This window comes from Epinephelus fuscoguttatus, linkage group LG6 (genome assembly GCF_011397635.1).
Source record: "Epinephelus fuscoguttatus linkage group LG6, E.fuscoguttatus.final_Chr_v1".
Lineage (NCBI taxonomy): Eukaryota > Metazoa > Chordata > Actinopteri > Perciformes > Serranidae > Epinephelus > Epinephelus fuscoguttatus.
In genome coordinates, this window is record NC_064757.1 from 45,749,443 (window position 1) to 45,774,638 (window position 25,196).

Sequence of the window (25,196 nt, forward strand, 5' to 3'; positions counted from 1 at the left end):
TGTTATCTTTGTTAAATGTTGCTGTTGTCCCTGGCTTCATATGAGAAGAGGGAAGTCCGCTAGCCGCTAAGCTAATTTATACAATGTAAAAGTGCTAATGCTAATAACGTTAGCATGTTGTATTTGTGGGGAAAATGTGTCCAGATAAAGACAAGTGTTTGTCTGTGAATGCTGCGAGTTATAGTGAAGCTGATTTGTGTTTGAAACTGTCTCTATTAAGCCATGTTTAATGTGTGTTTAATGTGTGTTTGCTGTGTTTAATGTGTTTAATGTGTGTTTGCTGTGTTTAATGTGTGTTTACTGTGTGTTTGTGTGTTTAATGTGTGTTTGTGTTTAATGTGTGTTTAATGTGTGTTTGCTGTGTTTAATGTGTGTTTACTGTGTTTGTGTGTTTAATGTGTTTGTGTTTAATGTGTGTTTAATGTGTGTTTGCTGTGTTTAATGTGTGTTTACTGTGTGTTTGTGTTTGTTTGTGTGTGTGTTTAATGTGTTTGCTGTGTTTAATGTGTGTTTGTGTTTAATGTGTTTGCTGTTAATGTGTGTTTAATGTGTGTTTGTGTTTAATGTGTTTGCTGTTTAATGTGTGTTTAATGTGTGTTTGTGTTTAATGTGTTTGTGTACTTGTGTTTACTGTGTATTTAATGTGTATTTAATGTATTTGTGTTTGTGTGTGTTTTGAATCAACTAAACTTTACAGCACTTCACAGAAACTCCGCCGCCAGCTTGTGTTTTGGAGGTGTAACTGCAGATTGACACAGACACACCACCGCACAATGCTCACAACAGCGTAGGCCATGTGTGTAGCGTCTGCATAGAGCTGACACAACTATAAATCAGCTTCATCACACTTCAGGTTTTTATCTCAACAGTCAGAAAAATAGTGACATCAGAACATTTCAGCCGTACGTTCATTCATTTATTGTCATTGTACAACACAGAGCTGTGAAACAAAATGTAGCTGTCGTCTCTTTATGTTACACAAGATAAACAAACAAACAGTGGTGCGTCCCTGTCGTGCATTTTTTAAATTCCCATCAGGAGGAATGTAACCAGCAGCAACAAAAACATACAGTACAGTTTAAATTAAATATTTATGTGTAAATCTGCAGATCATCTGTTTTATTCTGACTGAAAATAATCCAATATTATTCAACTGAACATGATATCATAACACATCTAAAACTGATTAGCATCTGTGTTGGGTGGCTCTGGGTGCTGACTCCTCCAAACTGACCGTATTTTTTAGGTTATATATTATTTAAAATATAATATAATGTTAAATACCTTCAATTTTATTTCTTAGTAAAGAGAGAATAAATTATTTCCCAAAATATTTAGGTCTTAATTGAAAGTGTTCCTTTACGTATTTAGACTCTTTCTTATAAAATCTGACATAAATATCAATATTTTATTGCTCCGTGCACGTTTAAACTCTACCCTCTACCTGACACATAAAATAAGACATGTTCTTTCAGAATAAGAGCGTGTTCTTTTCACAATAAGAGTCCTGTAGGTCTGTGTTTGGTCAATACAGGCTGTGAACGGGTAAGATGGACGTGTTTTTGGTCTTCTCCAGCAGTTTCTCTCTCAGCGTTTGTTTCTGGATTTTGTGCCAGACGTATCGCGGGTTTTCTACGGGTGGAGGCAGTCCCGTCCCCGTCCACTCCACTTTCTCTCCATCCTCGTTGCGCTGGACGCGGTCGGGCACCAACGCCACCAGCGTGTTGAAGCACACGCCGTCTGTTTTCCCGTGCTGCCGGCCATTGTGCTGCAGGCTGAACACACCCAGCGTGTTGACGTCTTGGTCATAGTACGCTGACGGCATGGCTTCCTGCACCACCATGTTGGTCGCCCAGGTCACCGCGTGGGTCTTCACTGCCGCCGCCGTGGGGAGGTGGAGCACCGGGGCTGCAGGACAGAGAGGGGGAGGGGAGGTTAGTTCACAAAGCTTCAAATGATAAAACACAGATGAGTTTGCTGTTCATGTTGTTGTAGTCTTCTCCAAAGCAACAGCTGCAGAGACTCATGGGTAATGTAGTACAGGACAAAATAATTGAATTGTCTGGAAATAAGTGAAAAACTTTGGAAACATCTTTATAGTTTGGGAACTGATTATAATACTTTTTATTATACTTTACTTTGAGTAATATAATTATGTTTTTTATTGGACAAAAGAAGTTCTTTAAATGACGTCTGACTAGCCAATCGACTTCCCTTCAGTGTTGACAAGCTTAGAGAGCTTGTTTTTGCTCTTTGCACTCAGGCTGCCGTACCATGCAAATGTTGTACCAGGTAAATGATGAAATGCTTTAAACCAGGCCTCTGTGTGCTGAAGCTCTTCAACTTCCTTACTAAAAACAGGCACTCACTGACTCTCTTAAAAATGCTCTCTGAGTTTCCATTTTAGGTTATTATCTGATCAGTAATTGTGCCCAAGTTTGTATTATAAGTTATTTTGTTTCAGTCACGTTCATGTCCAGTTATCTCACCTGACACCAGTCCTGAAGAACAGTGACCTGGCTAAAGTAACCTGTTCATACATCACACTGTCCTCCAGGAGAAGACCAACAACAGTCTTGTCATCCGCATATTTAAACAGCTTGACATCACTGCTGTGGACGGTCATTTCATTTTTTTTAATGGCAAGCAGCAGTGGTGACAGCACAGAGCCCTGCGGTGCCCCAAGATTTAAAACAAGCTCGTCACAGTGGGTGTCACAGGCGTCAGAAATGTCAGTTTGGATCATTTGATGAAGAATGATTACATTTTTTTCTCCAAATGTCAGACAGCGACTGTGTTTTGAGAAATGTGCTGTCAATTGTTACACGAACACTAAACTAAAAAGCCCAGATGAGTTGTTTAGTGCTTTATTTGTAATTTCTCTGAAGACAGTGAGATAGAAGCGGCAGATATTTGGTTTAAAGACTGTTGACAGTGAGTAAAAACAGCTTTTATGAATAATTAGGGAACAGTACAGCGACAGACAAACAGCTAATAAACGTAGAAATCTTAAGACCAAAAGAAAAACTGTAATGAAACTGGGAGAAGGGACTGAATACACGACACAAAGTGGCTTCTAAAATTGAGCTGCAAATAAATCCACCAACAGGAGAAGATTTCTTCTGCCAACAAAGATTTAAGTGGAAGCAAAGAAACTTGACTTGGAGAGACTTAACGAGCAGCAGGGCGGTTAATTAGTCTTCAGATTTTTATCTGATGGTTACCTTTAATGAGCAGAACCCAGATCTGCTCCTCGGCGTCAGTGAAGACCAGGACGAGTCTCTGCAGCACGTGACGGCAGCTCAGGTCCACAGGCAGCGTGACGGGATGCCAGGGATCCTGACGGTACCTGAAAGCATCACAGCAGCCACAGTGAGTGTTTGTACCCAGCTTCATCCACTGTCACACTGTTTGTGTCTAAACTCAGACCAGGAGGAGGAGGAGGAGGAGGAGGAGGAGGATGATGATTAAAGCAGTGTGGGATTTTTTTTCTTGCTAAATTACTCGAAAATACTTTGATCTACAGAACCACAAACATAACTTGATGTGTTTACTGTTTGTTTCAGCTGTTCAGCTTCACACAAAGACTCAGAGAGTTTAATGTCCTACTTGAGTCCACATTCGATGAGACGGAGGATGTCTCGTCCTCTCAGATGGAGGACGGACTGTCTGTCCCACCAGGACGCCTGAAGAGACTCCTGATCTGCTGCTGACAGACTCTTCAGACTCCCACCTGACACACAGAGACATACACACACAGACACACAGAGACGAGGACAGTCCTTCATTATACGTCTCAAGAACACCTTCACCTGTGGCTGCGTCCCAAAGCCGCTGTCATCACCATCAAATTCTACTGCAGAGACTGGATCACTTAATTGGCTTAAAAGGTTCTGCACTAAGCTGGTTTAAATCTTATTTATCTGATCGTTTTCAATTTGTTGACGTTCGCAATGAACCATCCTTACGTACTAAAGTTTGTTTTGGAGTTCCGCAAGGTTCTGTGCTCGGACCAATCCTGTTTACTCTATATATGCTTCCTTTAGGTAACATCATTAGAAATCACTCTATAAATTTCCATTGTTATGCGGATGATACTCAGTTGTATTTATCAATGAAGCCAGAAGAAAGTAATCAATTAACTAAACTCCATAATTGCCTTAAAGACATAAAAACTTGGATGAGCACCAATTTCCTGATGTTAAATTCAGACAAAACTGAAGTTATTGTTCTTGGCCCCAAACAACTCAGAGACTCTTTATCTGATGACATAGTTTCTCTAGATGGCATTGCTCTGGCCTCTAGCACTACCGTAAGAAACCTCGGAGTAATATTTGATCAAGATTTGTCTTTTAATTCTCATTTAAAACAAACCTCACGGACTGCATTTTTTCATCTGCGTAATATTGTGAAAATTAGGCCTATCCTGACCCGAAAAGATGCAGAAAAATTGGTCCACGCTTTTGTTACCTCAAGGCTGGATTACTGTAACTCTCTATTATCAGGTAGCTCTAGTAAGTCCTTAAAAACTCTCCAGCTAATTCAGAATGCAGCACGTGTACTAACAGGAACTAAGAAACGCGATCATATCTCTCCTGTTTTAGCTTCTCTGCACTGGCTCCCTGTAAAATCCAGAATTGAATTTAAAGTCCTACTGTTAACTTATAAAGCTCTAAATGGTCAAGCTCCGTCATATCTTAGAGAGCTCATAGTGCCATATTATCCCACCAGAACACTGTGCTCTGAGAACGCAGGGTTACTCGTGGTCCCTAAAGTCTCCAAAAGTAGATCAGGAGCCAGAGCCTTCAGCTATCAGGCTCCTCTCCTGTGGAATCATCTTCCTGTTACGGTCCAGGAGGCAGACACCGTCTCCACATTTAAGACTAGACTTAAGACTTTCCTCTTTGATAAAGCTTATAGTTAGGGCTGGCTCAGGCTTGTCCTGTACCAGCCCTTAGTTAGGCTGACTTAGGCCTAGTCTGCCGGAGGACCCCCCTATAATACACCGGGCACCTTCTCTCCTTCTCTCTCTCTCTCTCTCTCTCTCTCTCTCTCTCTCTCTCTCTCTCTCTCTCTCTCGTATCCTATTACTGCATCTTGCTAACCCGGCCATTCTGGATGTCACTAACTCGGCTTCTTCTCCGGAGCCTTTGTGCTCCACTGTCTCTCAGATTAACTCATATCACAGCGGTGCCTGGACAGCGTGACGTGCGTGGTTGTGCTGCTGCCGTGGTCCTGCCAGATGCCTCCTGCTGCTGCTGCTGCCATCATTAGTCATTAGTCATACTTCTACTGTTATTATACACATATGACTATTGTCACACATGTATACTGCCAGATATTAATACATACTTTCAACATATTGTACTGCAGTAGCCAGAACTATAACTATAATATTATTACTTTCATTAATGTTGTTGTAAGATACTGTCATTACCTGCATCTCTCTCTCTCTCTCTCTCTCTCTCTCTCTCTCTCTCTCTCTCTCTCTGTCTCATTGTGTCATGTGGATTACTGTTAATTTATCATGCTGATCTGTTCTGTACGACATCTATTGCACGTCTGTCCGTCCTGGAAGAGGGATCCCTCCTCAGTTGCTCTTCCTGAGGTTTCTACTGTTTTTTCCCCGTTAAAGGGTTTTTTGGGGAGTTTTTCCTGATCAGCTGTGAGGGTCATAAGGACAGAGGGATGTTGTATGCTGTAAAGCCCTGTGAGGCAAATTGTGATTTGTGATATTGGGCTTTATAAATAAAATTGATTGATTGATTGATTGATTGATTGATCACTGTGTCTTTATGTTAAAACTAAATCTAACGTCAGACAGCAAACTGTCTCTGTTGCTTTCATCTGAATATATTTATCAGTGTTCAGTGAAATGTGATCAGTGACTGCAACTAATCAATACCTTTATTATCAGTAAATACAGAGGTATGAACATGTGAGTGTTTGTGACCTCTGACCTGTGACCTTGGCGAGGAAGATGAAGCGGATCCACTGAGGTCCCTGCTCCTGGATCAGCAGCAAGGTGATTGGCTCGCAGTCAAACCCCGCCTCCTCCTTCACCTGCAAAGAAACAGGGCGGTAACCATGGTAACCGGGAGACAGGGGTGTGTGTGTGTGTGTGTGTGTGTGTGTGTGTGTGAGTCTCACCTCTCTCCTCAGCGCCTCCTCCAGGCTCTCCCCCACCTCCACCCTCCCTGCAGGCAGGTACCACTGCTTATAACAGTCCTGCTTCGCCTCCTGCACCATCAGCACCTCCTCCTGACGGACCACACATACACACACACACACACACACACACGCACACACACATATATTATATTGACCCAACATTAACTGATTAAATCTTTGATCAGGTAATAACGAGCTGTGACCTTGTCATTGAAGATGACGGCGCAGACGATGTAGGTGACGTTCTTCCTCAGAGTGGCCGGTTTGCTCTGCTCCAGGCCCACATCACAGCCGGTGACCTCTGACCCCTCACCACTCAGCAGCCGCTCCACCTGCTCTTCCACCTGCCGCCACTCCTCCGCCGCCACCTCCATGTCTGCAGGTACACACACACACACACACAGGAAAATAAATACATCATGTTTCATCACAAACTGAAGCAATAAAAATGAACATGTGACATATTTAAATTAGAGTATGTGTAGCTACTAGGATAAAGTCACAACACTATTTTTAAATATATAACTAATAAACATTTGAGCTTCATCACCATTTAACAACCCAGTGTTGCACAATAGAAATGCAGCTGCAGCGCCCTCCATGTGCCAGACAAGTCATGTGCAAACAAATATTCAATATATTAAAATTAGAACTGAATCAAAATAAAACAGAACATGAGATTCACACGACAGGAAGAAATAAAAACTGATTTCCAGTCGTCTGCACTCTGACTTTACTGAAACTTACCAAACGTCTCATTTTTATTTCATTTAGTCTCATTTTAAATTCTATTCCTTCCTGTTTTATTAGATTTTAATTTTCTATTTCGCTTATTTTTATTTAACCAGGACGTCCCGCTAAGATTGTAGTTCTCTTTTACAACAGAGACCTGTCTGAGGCAGCAGCCAATCAGAACACATTAAAATCTTCAAAATTAAAATTCTGAAGATTGTTTCATGTTCCAGAGGAGGAAATATTCAAACCTGGGGTTCATCAAAAAGCACCTGCAGGAGTGTCACTGGAAACTACCAGAGCTGACACACAGCTGGGTTCAGAGGTCGGCCGGAAGTTTGTCCAGTATCGGTTTATAAGATAAGATAAGATAAGATAAGATAAGATAAGATAAGATAAGATACACCTTTATTGATCCCACAATTGAGAAATTCCAGTATATGTAGATACATACATATAGACATATATGTATATATGTCTATATATACATATGTACATGTATATACATACATGTACATATATACATACTTATAGATACAAACATACCAGTGCAGCTGTCTGAGAGTGGACGATGACGTCTAAAACAGCAAATCATACAGATGCAGTGATGAGTCAGAGACTTTGTGTTTGTTATGAAACGTAGAGATTCATGGTTCACTGAATCAAGGCTACGTGAGATGGAGGAGGCTGTGTGCATATATTATATGTGTCACATGTTTTGTTTGCAACATTTAGTTCATTTATGTTCATGATTTTTATTCTTCTTTATATTCAGATATAAAGATGGATATAAACATACAAACTGTTATACAGCACTGCAAAAAAACAACAGCACATACCCATGTATGCATGTACAGCTGCACACATACACACATAATGTTTATTAGCATAAAGTTTGATGTAAAACGCTCTGTATGAAAGTTGCAATACAATTAAAGTTTATTATTATTATATTAAATACCTGACAGTACTTTATTACACTGATGCAACAATTATCTGAAACTCAAACACTGCTCACATTAACAGTTTTTCTTAATCAACATCATGATTATTATTATTGAGCAATATTAAGAGAGACAGATGCCGTGATGTGAACAGTTGTATGAAAAAGCAGTTTAACATTTCATCTTGTCTCACAGTGAATATCATGATATTACCAAACTGTAAGTTAATGTCCAGCTGCTGATCAGAGTCATTCAGTAATAAACAGATGTTACTGCTCATTAATTTAAACTTAGCTTATTATTAAATCAGTTTTCCTAAAGTCAGTGTTCCTTCACTGCTTCACATCAGTCTCCAGTTACATCAAATGGTCAAAAATATATTTAATATTTTACCTGGTCCCTTACAAATAAAATACAATAGTACATTTGGCTTCATGTGATGTGATGTGACGAGGTGTGCTCACCTCTCAGCTGTTTATTTTGTTTTAAACAGTCATTTAATCATAAAAGAAACATAAAAGATCTGATGATAAATAAATACTTCATTTATTATTTTAGTGAATAACTGAGCTGCTGTCAGAGCTGAACAAGCAGAGTAAGAAATGTCTAATAAGCTAAACCGTTAGCTTCTGTCTGACAGTGACTGTGACAGAATTTAACGTTAACTTTTAATGTCGTCATAAAAATCGGTTTTTCCACTTTTATCAAACTTCCGACCGGAAACGAGATTCATAAAAAACACTTAAATAAATATTGAAATAAATAAAATCACGGACCTTCGTGTTGTTACCGGCGCTGCTCACTGAGCTCACTGCTGCTGCTCTGTTGTGACATTTGACTCCTGAGAGCTAAACCGGAAATACACATACTCTTCCGGGTCGAAGTTTTCAAAATAAAAGGCGATGGCGTATATTTAGGTAATTCCACATTTGGTGTATTTAGATCTTCTACTGAATTAAAAGTACCATCATTAAACAGTAAAAAATATCATGTTGCAGTTAAAGTTTAATCTGTAAAATGTGGTTAAAGAATTAAAGTGACTGTTGTAATATTATATATGACGTCATCAGATGATTCTGACTCATTCATTAATGTACAATTATGATTTTACTGTTGTAGTCAGCTGAGCTGGAGATTATTTTAGACTGTTAACTAATGATTATATTAATTCTGAATTAATTTGCTTTTTATTTTCTCCATTATTTCGTGATTGTTTGGTTTGAAAAAATAGTAAAAATAGAAAGAAATGGTGTCACAATGAGCCACAGCCCAAAGTGACACCTTCACAATGTTTATTTATTCAACCTCAATATCATTATTAATACATTACAATTCTTATTTTTATTCATTTTTTCTAATACATTACAATTAATAACGTTATTAATAAGACATTACAGTTATTAACATTATTACAAATATATTATAATTATTAACTTTATTCAAAGTAAAAGTTTGTGAAGCTGGAACCATGAAATGTTCTATGACAAATGCTAAACCAATATTTTTCACAAAAAAACCCCTTAATTATCTTTATGTAAACACACTTATTAATCTTTCAGCATTTTGTAACATAAAGCTGTCACATAAATATAGTGCAGAAAAACGTACAACATTAACCTCTCTAAGGTGAAGTGATGTAAGATTATTATTATTATTATTATTATCCACCTCTCATTATTATTATTATTATTATTATTATTATTATCATTATTGTTATTGTTATTTATCACTGTTTCTTGTATTTTTGTACATTATTTTGCATACCTAGTTTTTTAAATTTTAAGTTTTTTAAGTTTAATTTTTTGAAATTTTTGTTCTGACTCTTTCCTCTTGACTGCTGTAACACTGGAATTTCTCAGTTGTGGGATCAGTAAAGGTGTATCTTATCTTATCTTATCTTATCTTATCTTAAAAAAGAAAACACATGGCAATATGTGGCATTCAAAGAAAATACTGTAGTTAAGTAAAAGTGCTTACCTCCAGTACTCGAGTAAACTTAGGATGCTTTGGTACTTACAATAACAGCAAAGAATATTTTCCAGTTAATAAACCTACCTTTTCAAAGCCTTTGTAGTATTTCATGCTCCCAGATGGGTATTTTATTGTGAAATCCGTCACCGGAAGTTGATATTTTTGTAGTCCTGCAGCGTCACAGTGTGTTGTAACGTGCAGTAAGGTCACACAGAGGCTGTTTACATCAGCTAACACAGCTAACAGTGTAGTACAGGTTATATATATTTATAATTCGGTTTATTAACTAACCGGTGATTCATCGACGGAAACAGTTTGACCACCGGAAACGGGCTGAACTGGTGAGTTTGACACAGGTGAGCTGATCCCGTTCTGTTGCCGTTTTACCTCAGAGTTCAGCTCACAGTCACATCTCATGTGTTTCTCTTGGTTTTACTTCATTTAAACGTCTCTGGCAGTTTTAACAGTTTTTAATTAACGTGGTTTATTTGCATGTGTTGCTGCGATGAGCCGAGGATCAGCACTGCTGCTGCTGCGGATTCATAAAGTCATCTTGTGTCTGTGGTTTGGTCCCACATATTTAAAGTTTATCATTATATATTCAGTGGATCAAAGTAAATTCAGAGCTCGCTACAGAAACCCTCTGTGCAACACCCTTATGTGAGTCCCTCAGGTGTCGTAATTAAGGGGAAAATAAAGGTGTTTTGTGCAACTGGCACCTGAATCAGAGAAGGGTTTTTCCTAGAGAATTACTCAGTGATTAACAAATGATCAAATTAGTTGTCGATTAATTTAAGAGTTGAAAACTCATCAGTGAGTCGTTGCAGCACCAGCAGCAGATAAAACTTAATGTAACGACAGAGTGAAGTGTCTGAGTTTATTGGTTGATGAAGATGAGGAGCTGATGAAGGTGTTTCTGCAGCCAAATGATGAACTGCAGCTGATCATCATCTGAACTCAGTGTGTGTTTTACTCCGACAGTCAGACGTCAGATCCTCAGTCAGAAGACTTCTCAGCCAATCAGAGCTCAGCGTGCGGCCCCTCACCTGCAGAGAGCCTGAAAGAACCCACAGGAGACACAGAGGAGCATCGTGGTGCGTTCAGGGCCCTCACTGTTCAGTGTGTAGCTCCAGCTTTACACTCATGACACGTTCAGGGTCCAACGTCCCGCTCAGTGTCTGCGTGTGATCAGTGATCCAACAGGACGCTCAGTGATGAACTCTGACCTTCACGCCACACAGTCTGTCAGAGACACTGCAGCTGAAGAGACTCCAGCGCTGCTGTCCAACGTGTCCTCCAGCTTCCTGTCGTCCCTGATCTGAGGTCTGTTTGAGTCCGGATGGCTCGGCACAGTAAGCTGCAGAAGCAGGTCCTGGCTCTGTACCGGCAGTTCCTGCGGGCCGGCCGGGACAAACCGGGCTTCATCCCTCGAATCCGTGACGAGTTCAGAGAGAACGCTCAGATCAAGAAGACGGACGTGATGCACATCGAGTATCTGTACCGGCGAGGACAGAGACAGCTGGAGCAGCTGAGGGACGTCAACACCAAGCAGCTGGGCTCCTTCTCCAAACCTGCTGACAAGAGCTGACCTCTGACCTCTGACCTCTGAGTGACCCCGACACAGACCTCTCAGTGACCTGGTTCACACCTCACTGTGATGCTGAGACGCTGCGTTCAAGTACAGTGGGGACATAACATGATGAAACACGTTTTAGATGTTAAATAGTGTGAAAATGTTCTCTGACTGTTTAGACTGAATAAACTTCTTTGACCTCACCTGATGATGATGATGATGATGAAAATAAACTCAGTGATAATAAAGATTCATGTTGCAGTAATGATCACAGAAGCATAAACCATCAACATGTTAATCCAAGTTACTCATGTTACAGTTACTGACTCAGAGTCCACAGAGCTGTTTGACATCTTACTGAACTGAAAGTTCACGCCTGGAAGGAAACCTGCAATCCAGAACTTTCAGATGAAGATTGAAGCACAGCTTGTGCTGATGCTCAGACTGAGTCTATAGATACATGCTTTAAATGACTACAGTATAAATGGTTAACGCAGACGCTTGTGACTCAGGTGGAATTAAATCAATACAACAAAAACAGCAGAAATCCACAAAATGTTTGGTAAACACAGGAACAGTGTTTTACTGTATCTGGTGATGTGGAAAGATTCAAATGTTCTGAGTCATAACTGAGAAGATTATTTCATATTTAAGGCTCATCAACATATGTGTGAGACGTCATGGAGTCTCTTTATAAATGACTCATTAGACCATCAAGTTAATGAATCATTTCTATGGATAATTCAGTTCCTGAGCTTGTTCAGTTTTTTTTTTCTAACAAATGCTCATCTCAAGGAAATTGAATCAAACGCAACTGGACTTAGTTTTGTCTTAGAAGACGTTTCACCTCTTATTCATCAGCTTCATCAGTTCTGTCTGACTAGTCTTCTGAGAGAAAACTAAGTCCAGTTGTGTTGGATTCAGTTGCCTTGAGATAACTATGACCTGGTTAAATGAGAATATCCACAGGCATCTAACAAATACTGGTTACAGTACACACACTTAATCTGGCTTAAATTACCATTCATTAACACAGGAGGAGTTTGTTAGTGGGTCTTTTCTTTTCCTCTCTATCTTGGGTCTGTATTAAGGCAGATGTCATGTTATTTATTACATGAATGTAAAAAGTTGTATTTTACAGCAAGAACAAGCTGGAATTGAACCCACGGCTGCTGTGCCAACAAATCTGCCTTCATACATAGCCCGCCTGCTGAACCCATTGAGCTACTGGGCGACTACAACTCCTTAACAACTCAAATACTCCCTGTAATATTTATTGTTTTGATACCGGCCTGCAGTTATAAAGTGGTTAAACTGAGCTCCAGCTGTTGCACTCAATGCTGCTCATGTGTCAAAGCATCAATAATAATGTTCCAATAATAAGATAAATCATAATATAACTCTTCAGTGGATCATTCTGCACAACAGATACTTTTACTGTGATACTCAGAGTACATTTTACTGTCAATACTGTTGTACTGAGAAGAGAAAAATGTTTCCTGTGGAGAATGTGTGTAGATGTTGAAATAAACCACGGCTTAAGAGAACTCGGGTATTTTAACAGAGCAGTATACTTACAGTTACTGCAGTATCCGAGTACTTCTTCCTGCACAGTTTTTAGTGTAGTAACATGTTTTCACCGCTGAGCGGCAGCAGCGAGTCTGACTTTAAGCTTGGGCTCAAATATTTGATGAAAACAAAAGGTCAAGATGAGTCTTTCCCAACTAAAACACTGCTAGACCAACACTGGGAATTTGGGGGGAGGAAAAGCAGAATTAAAGTTAATTTTGGAGTCAAGCTAAAAGATAATGCAGGAAAAACAGGCATTCTGGAGAAGAAAGTATCTCCCCCAGTCTGCTGGTCAACTGTTCCACCATGGCTTTTTACAGAACCTGAGATTGATATGAGATTTTTAAATGGTAAGAAGAGGGAAAAGGACGAAAACATCGTTAATAAAATTCAGAAGCACTTGCAGCAAAAATGGAGGTCACATTTACAGATATATACAGATGGGTCAAAAGAACCAGAAAGCAGGAGGGTGGCAATTGGCACAGTAATCCCCCAGTTAGAAGTAAGAAAAGGCTACAGGATATCAGATCACACGTCAGTATACACAGCAGAGATGATGGCAGTTTTGAAGGCTCTGCAGTGGGTGGAGGACAATAAACCAAGTTATACAGTCATATGCAGTGATTCAGCAGCAGCTATACAGACTGTAAAAGAGGCACGTTCCAAGTCCAGACCTGACTTAATAACAGAAATGTGCCTAATATTGTATAGAATTAACAAAATGGGGTGTGAGGTGGGGTTCATCTGGGTACCAGCACATGTGGGCATACAGGGAAATGAGGAAGCAGACGTTGTGGCTAAAAACGCAATAAAGCAGGAAAAAGTAAAACTGGAATTGGATCTTGGATCACCAGAATACTCATCTGTAATAAACCAGGCAGCAAAGGAAATGTGGCAGAACTCATGGGATCAGGAAAGCAAAGGCAGGATATTTTATAATATACAAAGGGACATAGGGAAAAGCAATAATTGCTTTGGTTGCAGCAGGAGAGACGCTGTAGTCATCACCAGAATAAGACTTGGTCATTGTGGTCTTAGGAGTGGGCTGGCCCTGACTGGGAAGCACCCGGATGGACAATGTGAGTGTGGAGAACCAGAGACTGTGACACATGTTATTTTACAGTGCAAGAAATACTCATCTCAAAGGAGGAAACTTTTCAGAGAACTGGGAGCAGCTGGAGAGGCTGTTTTTAACATGAACACACTGCTGAATATGGAAGACTGGAACAAGATGAAGAAGCTGCTGCAGTATCTACATCACACTGGAATATACAACAGAATATGATTCAACACTAGAAGGAATCGCATGGAAACAGTAGAGGGCAGCAATACGCCTTAGATGCGTCTAGTCTGCCGAAACCAAAGAAGAAGAAGAAGAACGAAGCGAGTCTGACTGACAGACTGACACCAACGAAGAAGAAGCGCTGTAAACAGGAAGTGAGACATTTTCCAACCAGTCGACAGAAGGAATCTGTTTTTTCGGTGTATTTCTCTCAAAATATCGAGTTTAGCCTCAGTTAATAATCTCAGAGGAAGTTTGACGGGTCTGTTTTTATCGTAACTTCCCGCTTTGTGGTGTTTTTGTGTTTTATTGGTGAGTTTTTCGTCATGTCGGGTTCACTGACCTCAGGAGGAGAGATGAGCAACACTCAGTTAGCTCAGCAGGTGAGAAACAACATTAACTTTTATTATCTGAAATCAGTTTAAACATAACTGAATAAAACAAACAGTAAGATGATTTACTAATGGTGACTGTAGGAGATTTAAACCAGGACTGACATCATGTGTTTAATGTGTATTTGGGCGATTTTAAAGCGTCGTGGCCAAAAAATAATAAATCTTTTATTGTGTCTTCAGAAATGTGAAAGTGATGAATATGTAAGAGTGTTTCAAGGGTAAAACGTTTCTGAATATCAGTGAGGGAAAGAAACCGAAGTACATTTACTCAAGGTTGAGATACTTGTACTCTCCCACTGTGTTTCCTCTTTATCTTGATGTGTATTTTTGCTGACTCCATTTCATGCTGTATTTATTACTGTACTGCATTTACTTTACAGCTTTAGTTACTTTGCAGATTCAGACGATCAAAAACTTATATAATAAAAATATAATTATGACATATTTTCATAGATAAAGCTGCCCGACACTGTTCAAAATGATACTTACACATTAATGCATTATAATTATAATCCAATAATATATTATTCTGAAAAGGTCCGTTCAGCATAATGAGCACTTTTACTTTTGTATTTTAAGTATATTTTGATTCTCATACTGATGTTATTTTAATTACAGGGTGTCCACAGGTCCTTATAAAGTCTTAAATTATGTTTCCTTAATATAAGTCCTTGAAAGTCTTCAATTGGTTAAAAATTCAGTGTCGATGGGTCTTAAATATTTTTAGTCACATTACCGTGATGTCTCCGGCCTGATGGACCTGGTGACTGTTTACAATCATCGGACAGACTGAAGAGCTGCAGCAGTAATAAATAGCTTTTATGACAGTGATGAGATTTTGTTTTCTCTTTATGTTAAATACATTAAACTCAAACTCACGCAATTGTTATCATAACTAACAGTAACTTGGTTATACCTGTAGACACCCTGTGGTTAAGATTTTAGATGCAGGACTTTAACTTGTAACAGAGTATTTTTACACTGCAGTGTTTCTACTTTTCCTCGAGTCAAAGATCAGTGTACGTCTTCCACCATATAGTGAATATCAGCCAGAAGAAATTAATAAAACAAAACTCAACTAATGTGGCTCAGCATGAATCTACTCTGAGGACAGAAAACCTGAAACCAAACACAGAGGCCGGGACTCACCTGGTACAGGTGTAACTATAGGTGAAGGCCCGGTCCCTCTCGTCATCACTCAGAGTAAAGTTTCTACTAAAGGAAATAATGTGACACTGGAGGGAGAGAGACAACAAGCTCAGTGGGCTTTAAAACAGATTTGACCACAGATCCTGTAGAAACTGGCCGATCACAGGAGCTGGTGAGGTGCAGGGTGCGTTAGATGGTGGAGGGTGCGTTAGATGGTGGAGGGTGTGTTAGATGCTGAATGAGTGGAGCAGTCGGAGGTGTTGGAGGAGCTGAGGGTGGATATGATGCAGTGATCAGACAGGAAAGAGAAGCTGTGTCAGAGGGAAGCAGACTGGAGTGAAGACATTTAAATGATTTGTTGTTAAAGAGCTAAAACATGAAACCACCATGATGATCCTTTTAAAATGTCTCCTCCCTCCTGTAGATGGCGCTGCTGCGCTGGCTGACCTCTCAGACTGACCAGGACAGGACGACTCTGGCAGCAGTGACGGGCGTCCAGGTCGGTAGGGAGCTGCTGAACCGCTTCACCGGACAGGACAAAGTGGACGCCTACAAGGTACCTGTGTGCCGCCTGCAGGGGACATGGAGGGATTACTTAACTGGGGCCAGTTAAGAGCCAGTGTCAGGGCCCCCACGGCCCTCACCTGCAAAATGTGACTCAAATAAACACACACTGACCATGAAGACACACAGAAGACCAGAAAGACACAAAATAACCATAAAAAGGTGCAAAACAACCAAAAAGAGGCAAAAATGACAACTAATGATACAAAATGACGTCAGAGAGACATGACAAAAAAATACAAGAGAGGCACAAAATGACTATGAAAGACAGAAAGCTACCTCACAGAGATATAACATGTCTACAAAAAGGTGCAAAACAACTGAAAAAGAGACACAAAATGACTCTTCAACAAAAAAAACACAGTCAGCTCACAGAGATGCAGAATGACGACAAGGAGGCACAAAATGACTGAAAATGGGGCCAAAAAAAAGACACAACATCACTACAAAACGACCAAAACAATAGAAAATTTTTTGAAGTGATACAAAATGACTTCAACAAAAAGAGGCAAAATCACCACAAAGTCTGGCGCCATTTTTACACACAGATGGCGCTATAGAGCCACGACGAAGTCCCTTCTTTGTGCTGCCTTTACATTTTTACACAGAACCAAACTACAGCAGCGTCATGTTGCTCCAGAGTGTGATGTCAGACAGCATGATGACATCACAGAAGCAGAAGAGGTGTGAACAACACAACAGCATCGGCCTCTAGTGTGACATATAACATACGTGTCAGCAGCTCTTTATAAACAATAACAATGACATCACGTGTCAGTAACAATCATGTAGCGTCCCTGTTATATGGCGGCTGATCTCGTCCTCTGCTCGGAGGGTAAGAAATGAAAAAAAAATGAATGAATGTTCTTTGAGTTAGCCGCTAACTGCTGCTAGCTGCTCTATAAATCTCCTGTGGTGCGTCGCACATGTAACACATTGTCGTACCATCACATCGTCCCGTCCTGCCAGCTGTCCCTTTCACACAGATGTTGATGCAGCGCTGTTACTACCTCAACTTTCAGCCAACAGAACCACATCGTCTGCGACTCTGTTTCACATTTGTAGCCTTTATACAGAACGGCGAGGCGGCATAACTGCGCGATATTCCTGCCTCAAACAGGCAGTGTAAGAGGCACAAGCTGTGAGGGATGTTTTGGCTGGTGGAAGTGATCAGTGTGGATAAACGAAAAAAAAAAAAGGACAATGAACACTTTATTCTGGGTGGTAACGTGACATTGTACATGGAATAATATCACCTGAAATCCTGTTGGTAACATGATATTACTTGATCACTGCTGAGATGTAATATATTCCTGTAACGCGTCACGCATGTAAATTGTTACCTCCAACACCAGATATCAGGGCGCCGCTGGCTAAACCAGGTCTCCCAAAATATTTGTCCCCAGAGGCTTGTTGTTGTCAGACCGATACCCGACGTGTGCTGAGATGCATGTAGGATCAGCAGTAGCTTGATAAAGAAACGTAACTCTGGTTGCATTTCAGATTTAAAAACATGCATGAATAAGAAATAAAGAGTGTGTGTATCCTGGACTTCATCACGTGTCCTGTTGTGTCTCTGTGTTTCCTCAGAGAGAGTGTATCCTGGGCATCTCAGAGTTCCTCCGTCAGAACCCGAGCCTCGCAGGCCGACATCAGCGCCGAGGTGAAGAAAAGAGTCCTGGTGTTTGCTGCTCAGGTCAAAGCTCTGGAGTCGGCTTATTCTGAACCAGCCTCCAGTGTGTGTTTCACGGTGATCACAGATGTGAAAACCTGAACTGTGTGAGCACATTTTATATCTTTACACCTGTGAGTTAATTCCACATTTTAAAACCATTTATTTTATATCACACTGTGTATTTGTGTAATGATTTAGTTGATGTTAATGAAGTGACTGTGAGAGACATGTGGACCAATGAGAGCCACTGAGACGGAGCTCTGCAGAGTTTAAGTGGATTTCATTCAGAGAACATTTCACCAAAAAAAGACGCAGAAAGTCTTTGAAAGGTGCTCGAGATGTTATCGTGAAGTTGAACTCATGTTTCGGTAAACTGTGTATCGTCTGCTGTTTTCCTGTGTGTGTGCCATCGCCTTGAAGCTTCACAGTAAAAGCTTCTGTAAACACACACGGCTCCTCTGTGGTGTTCTTTATGCTCTGATAACAGACTGATTATTAACTGTGAACCGTGTGAAGACAAACTGTGATTCAGATGAGACGAAGCTGATTCTGGATCTTTTGAAGAGACACATTAACCTTCCTCCTCCTCCTCCTCCTCCTCCTCCTCCTCCTTAAATTCAACAGATTTCCAGATAGAGTTCATTCTGCAAAGCTATCATTATATTCAGGTGTAGAAACACAGCTGCAGGTGAAGCAAAAAGAAAGAAAAGTACAGATCTCACACCTTTTTCTTCTTTGGTTGTATTTGGGTCATTTCCTGAAGTCAACAGTGAAGACAGGAAGGAGCTGCAGCAGATGGAGCGACCATGAGGCCACAAACTCTCATTTCCTTTGCATTCTTTTATTTCAGAAAGCTCTCACACACCGAGCAGCTCCAAATGTAACGGACAGACGTGTGGGAACAACAGAAACAATAGTTCAGTAAAATAAAAATGTGCAAGAAATTCATTTAGATTCAAACGAATCAGTGTTTTAATGTAACAAAGTAACAACACTTCATTACAGTACTGAAGTATTTGTTTTATATTTCTGTCAACCTTCATCTCACACAGAAACATTGTACTTTTCAGTCATCAATAATCAAGTGAGAAAATATTTATCGCAGCACAGTGACTTGGCAGCTTCAGTAAATGTGTACAATCAATACAAATCAATAAGTCACAGGTGGTGGACGACGTGGATTATAACAAATGCACAAAATTATTTTTAGAGAGTAAAACATGTTTCAAGAAAGTGATTTGCCTCAAAGAATTTCTCTCCTCTGACCTCGTTTGTGTCCCTCTGTCCAGCTCCTCGCAGAGGATTCTTCTTCAGCAGCTGCAGACAGGTGGTCACAGAGTCTGTGGATAAATATAGATAAATAATAAAATAAATAACTTACTTAGGAAACACTAATAACTCCTAAATAAGATGTGTCTCTTATTCTGATACATCTCCCCTCAGCATCTTCATTACTAACTACAAAATAGGGAAGGAGGGATAGACACAGACGAATGAAGGACTGAGAGAGGGAGAATCTGGAAATAAATACTTAAATACTTGAGAACATTTAATATCATGAAATTACTTTTGATACTGAAGTACGGTAAATATCAGATACTTTTACTCCAGTATCTAACAGCTGACTAAAGCTTCTACTGAAGTCTGCTGAGGCATCTGTGGTTTTCAGGTGCTTCCTCCACCACTGACACGAATCGTGTTCATTTGTAAAATCTTTCAGTCAGCTTTATTTATGTTGCACATTTCAAATCTACTCAGTTACTTTCCACCACTCTTTTGCTTCCATGTTGAAAATGTCACAGTTCATTTGTCCACTCGGCTCATTAACAAACTTTTCTCTGTTTAAATGACAGTAAGTTTTGCAGCCTGCTGACGAGACCCGTCCACACGTGCCAACAAGACCTGGGTGTTTTCTGCTGCTGGTTTTGCTCTGGGGAATTTCCAGATTACTTTTTTGCACATGCTTCACAGCCTGATGGCAGCTCCTGATCCTGACATGTGTAGCACACTTTATTACATTAGCAGGTGTTTCTGCTGACGTTTTGTTTTTACAAAGTTTCCTTTATTTGATCCTCCTCAGTTTACAGAAGTGGGGACATAATATTACAAACACTTATAAACAACAGCAGCTTTACTGGGGGCTCAAAGGTTGTGTTCCCCATGAACAGAACACAAACATTTATCAGTATTTATTTTATTCAATATAAATATAATATGTTTGGAGATAAACAGGCCGACAGATTCTGCTCCTGTTTCTTCTCCTGCTGAGGACACTGAGGTCGTGCACTGGCCCTACAGGGAGGGTTAAAGGGTACAGATGACCCCAGCCCAGTGATCCATGGTTGACCCTTAAATAGGATCAAGTAGCAACTGACTTATAGTGCTGACAAAACACCTAATCAATAAACACATTTAACTCATCGTCTGATATCCCACTCCTCTCACTTGTAAACAATGCTGCTGTCCCTGTTCTTATTGAGCCATTGTGATGGCCACATGTTCTTCATTTTCTTGACTGACTCTTCTTTTTCTTGAAGTGTTCAGATCAAAAATCAAATTTCTGATTCAAAGTTTGTACTAAAATCTATTAAGTATTTTTTTTAGCCTGCTCGAGGTCATTTTAGGTTTTAATGTATTGTGTGAGTTTATAGTGGTTCAAAAACAATTGTTACCATAAATGAATATTGTTCATCACATTATGAGCAAAATAAAAAAAACAATTAAAAATCTGTGTATTCCGTTTGGGCCTGTTCATCAGATATATATTACAGAGAAAAATCCTGTCAAAATCCAATAAATTAATAAATTAAATACATTTACAGATTTAAAACAAACTGATCTCACTCATAACCTCAGTGATTTTAAGTCCAGCTGCAGACTGTGGGAGACGTGCTGATATTATTCATATTTCTTTCGTTTAAACCAACACTTGCAACTTTCTTTTTTTCCCAACTAACTGTGACGGAGTCTGGAAATTTAGGAACTTTCCAAACCTTGAATTCAGGGTCATTCCTGGAAAACATTAAAACATTAAGTTAAATGTCACCGTTTCAACAGGAGAACAGCTTTCGCTTTCCTGCCTGGATAAACACTGCTCATTGGCTGAGCTCCACTTTAACCCCGCCCACTCTACGCTTATGTTTTCGGATTGGACAACCTCGCCGTAGCGTCACCGCAGCGTCCTCTCTGATTGGCTGTAAACATTTCGCGGCGGGGGAGAAGCTGCGGGTTCAAACACAGCATCATATAAAGTTGTGTCAGTGAACGTCTCATCAGTTGCGGGTGTTTGTGTCCGACTGTGAGGCTAGATAACCCGTGAATTTACCGGGGTTTGTTCCGTTGTTCGTGTCGGTGAATCGGGAACATTAACGGGATGGAAGTCTCTCAGCGTCACGGAGAAGATGCGGAGATTTCAGAGAAACTGGAAAAGTGAGTACAGTTTTTTTTTTTTTTTTAACGTTATTTAAATTCCAAAGATTACATGACCTTTCAATAAGTAATATACAGATATTTCAATACAAAAATAAAATTCCTTCTCAGAAGTCATTGTAATTTTTTTTTCTTTTTTAGTTAAAACAAATCTGATAAGCAGTGAACATGCACAGTTACGTTTTAGACTGAGCGTAAACGAGTGTAACATAAACAGATAACTAGGAAACCCTAACCAAATAACAAGGGAAAGCCATAAAATTAAAGGGTAAAAAATAAATAAATAAATAAAAAAAATAAAAATAAAATAAAAAATTTCAATTATCACTTTCTGAGGTCAGATTGAAAGACAAAGTAGATAACACACTGTAAAGGCATTCAGCATTCTTAGATCCAACTTCTTTCAAAGAGTCCAAAAAGATAGCAAGCTCCTTCAACAGAACATGAAAATGAGGTGTGACAGACATGAATTTACATTTATGTATAAAGTATTTTGCAAGTAGAATGATATTGTTTAATAGAAGCTCAGTTTTTGCGTCCTCCAAGACAAGACCAAATTGAATATTTTCATAACTTAGGGGTGACAAAGACAAGTTATTTTCCAAAAACCACTGATAAAGATCTTTCCAAAACCTATCAGAGATGTTACATGAGAAGAAAAGGTGTTCCTGAGTTTCAATGTTATTTTCACAGAATGTACATTCATTAACATCAACATTAAATCTAAGGCGCAATAGTTCTTTACATGGATAAATCTCATTCATTGTCTTAAAGTGCACTTCTTTAGCTTTCGGTGGAATAGAAAATTTCAAATAGTTACATCTAATTCTCTTAGCGGTGGATGCAGCAGTAGTGTATCTTTCTAATATGGATCTTCTTTTTAAGGGCGATGGGAAACATCCTTTGGAAAGTAAAGATCTTAGAAATTGATTTTTGCTACATTTATCAGCTGAAAAAAGACAGTCTTGAATGAATAAAGGGTACATTCGAGGTATTGTTGATTCATAAAATAAATATCCTTTGATTGCAGCTATAAGAGCTTGAGGTATTGCTTTAATCACATCACTAAATAATTCTCTGGTACAGTTTAAGTTGTACTTGTTCCTGAATTCTGTAAATTCCAATATATTGCCTCTGTCATCCAATAAATGTAGGATAGACCAGATTCCCTGGTCTGACCATTCTTTGAAGTAAAAGGACTTCTTTTTTTATCAAAATATATCTATTATTCCATATTGGAGTATTGTGGGGGGAGACATTATGTTTGAATATTAATTTCCAATAATGGAGGACCTGTTGGTGAAATTTGGAAAGTTTGACAGGCAGTTTACTTATTTCAAAATCACACTTCAATAAAAATTCCACACCCCCAAAATCCAGAAACAACTTCGTAGGAAGATTAAACCAAAAATTTTCATACTGTTTGATAAAACTCTGCAACCACTTCAGCTTTAGTGAGCCATTCATGGGGTCAAAATCAATTGCATTCAAACCTCCTTCTTCCAAAGATTTAATGACATCATTCTTCCTAATATAATGATGTCTAATTTTCCAAATAAAATTAAAATTGTTTTGATTAATAATCTTAATTATATGATCAGGGACGTTCAAAGAGTACGCTGGGTAAATTAATCTCGATAGACCTTCCATTTTTGAAAGCAAAATTCTTCCGAAAATAGATAGGTCCCTTTGTAACCATGTATTCAAAAGTGTTTTCCTTTTTTTCAGAATGTTCTCAAAGTTAGCCCTCTCTCTATCTTTCAAATCCTTAGACACTGTAATTCCTAAATATTTGACTTCTTTTTTGATTGGAATGCCTACAGTAGATGTTAGAGGTTGGTCATGAATCGCCATCAATTCACATTTATTTAAATTCAACTTAAGACCAGAAGCTTCTGAGAAGAAGGAAATAATTTTTAGAGCTTTCAGTATTTGAGTGGCATTTTTTAGAAATAAAGTTGTATCGTCCGCTAGTTGGCTTACAACTAAGGGACAACCCATAACATTTAGCTGCTTGACATCCTCACTATTTTTTAACATAATAGCTAAAATCTCCGCCGCCATAATAAAGAGTAGAGGAGAGGCAGGGCAACCTTGACGGATACCCCTTCTCACCTCAAATCTACTGCAGGTGCCAAATGGTAATGATACTGAACTATTTATGTCATTATAAAGCATATTGATGATCTCTCTGAAGCCATCACCAAAACCGAAGTGTTGCAAAGTGTCCAAAATAAAAGGGTGTTCCACTCTATCGAATGCCTTGCAAAAATCTAAAAATAAAATGAAACCATCATCCTCAATTCTGTCACTATAATCAAGTAAATCCAACACTAGCCTGATATTGTTATGGATGGAGCGTTCTTTAAGGAAGCCAGATTGTGTTTCACTGATAATTTGTGTCATACCTTCTTTTAATCTGTCAGCAATAACATGGGCAAACAATTTATAATTGACATTAAGTAATGTAATAGGTCTCAGATTCTCCAAGTATTTTTTATCCTTGCCAGGTTTGGGGATAAGGGTTATTAATCCTTGCTTCATTGTGGGCATTAGGGACTTGTTCTTGAAGCATTCACAAATAACAAAAAATAAAAGTTCTTTTATTTCATTCCAAAAAAATTTATAAAAATTTGACGATAAACCATCTTGTCCAGGTGCTTTCCCTAAACTAAGTTTTTTGATTGCATTATCCAATTCATACATTTCAATTTCAACATCACATAGTTCCTTGAAATCAGTGCTAATTTTGGGGATGGGATGTTTAATACTTTGGAAAAGGGCATCAGATTTCTCTTTAGAATGAGACGAGGAATATAAATCTTTGTAAAATCTATGGACTTTATTAGACAGCTGTTTAGAGTCCATGCATTCGACATCATTTATCATAAGCACATTAATTGCATTTCTTTCTTGTCTTTTTTTTTCTAAGCCACAGAAGTACACAGTATTTTTCTCCCCCTCTTCTTACCATTTGGCCCTGGATCTTACATAAGCCCCTCGTGCTTTCCTCAAGTACATTTCATCTAGTTTCGATTGGAGGTTTATGAATATATTTTTGTCTGACTCTGACATAGGTGTCTTTTTACAGCAGTTATCAATATCTTGTACTAGCTTAAATTCCTGTTCCCTGAGAGCTTTGCTTCTTTTTTTCCCAAATTTGATTGAGATTTGTCTGACCCTGTACTTAAAAACTCCCACCTATTACAATAGCTACCTATTGTTGAATCAAATTTTATCTCTAATATCAAATCTTTAATTAAATTACAATATTCATCACATTTCAGAAGGTCACCATTAAATTTCCAGTGTGTTTTTCTTTTGTTATTGTGTAGTGAAGGTTGTAGCACAAGAGATAAAAGGCAATGATCAGTTAGGGGTGCACTTGACATTGATACATCTGAAACAAAATCTACTAGTTCAAGTGTTGATAACCATAAGTCAATTTGAGATCTGGCATTTCCATTTGGTTTTATCCATGAAAATTGACTGATATTCATATTCCTACTTCTCCATATGTCAATAAGTGCATGAGTATTACAGAAATCAAGTAGAGTTGTATTATAATGATTATTACTGAATTTAGATGGACATCTATCAAGTCAGTCATCAGGTGCTAAATTAAAATCTCCTCCGAACAAGATCAGGTTTGTGCTGTAAACATTTCTGAATTCAGTGACAATATCAGAGATTTCTGATAACATAAGCTTATTTAGATTGAGGGTACTATAACCATAAATGT

The 25,196-nt window shown here is 39.0% G+C and overlaps 3 protein-coding genes across 5 annotated transcripts in view; 2 read left to right on the forward strand and 1 right to left on the reverse strand.

Moving 5' to 3' along the window:
- Nucleotides 1-900: 900 nt before the first annotated feature.
- nudt18 (nudix (nucleoside diphosphate linked moiety X)-type motif 18) lies at nt 901-8,695 on the reverse strand. Of its 2 annotated transcripts, none has more exons than XM_049579505.1 (7): nt 8,624-8,695; nt 6,375-6,547; nt 6,151-6,261; nt 5,961-6,063; nt 3,610-3,733; nt 3,225-3,349; nt 901-1,908 (listed from the first exon to the last, which is right to left on the reverse strand). In XM_049579505.1, the coding sequence occupies exons 2-7, from the start codon at nt 6,543-6,545 to the stop codon at nt 1,526-1,528; spliced, it is 1,017 nt and encodes a 338-aa protein (XP_049435462.1). In that variant the 5' UTR covers nt 6,546-6,547; nt 8,624-8,695; the 3' UTR covers nt 901-1,525. The 2 variants fall into 2 exon arrangements, with proteins under 2 accessions (XP_049435462.1, XP_049435461.1); XM_049579504.1 differs by lacking the exon at nt 8,624-8,695 and adding an exon at nt 7,155-7,201.
- Nucleotides 8,696-9,997: 1,302 nt separating this feature from the next.
- Nucleotides 9,998-11,594, forward strand: sdhaf1 (succinate dehydrogenase complex assembly factor 1). Of its 2 annotated transcripts, none has more exons than XM_049578702.1 (2): nt 9,998-10,174; nt 10,800-11,594. In XM_049578702.1, the coding sequence occupies exon 2, from the start codon at nt 11,158-11,160 to the stop codon at nt 11,404-11,406; it is 249 nt and encodes an 82-aa protein (XP_049434659.1). In that variant the 5' UTR covers nt 9,998-10,174; nt 10,800-11,157; the 3' UTR covers nt 11,407-11,594. The 2 variants fall into 2 exon arrangements, with proteins under 2 accessions (XP_049434659.1, XP_049434658.1); XM_049578701.1 differs by having other exon boundaries at nt 9,998-10,159.
- A 9,590-nt stretch (nt 11,595-21,184) lies between these two features.
- The window catches only part of ercc6l (excision repair cross-complementation group 6-like), a 43,237-nt gene continuing 39,225 nt past the window's right edge, over nt 21,185-25,196 (forward strand). The window contains exon 1 of the mRNA XM_049577825.1: nt 21,185-21,454. Within this exon, the coding sequence (XP_049433782.1) occupies nt 21,399-21,454 (56 nt within the window). The 5' untranslated portion in view covers nt 21,185-21,398. The remainder of the gene's footprint in view (nt 21,455-25,196) is intronic.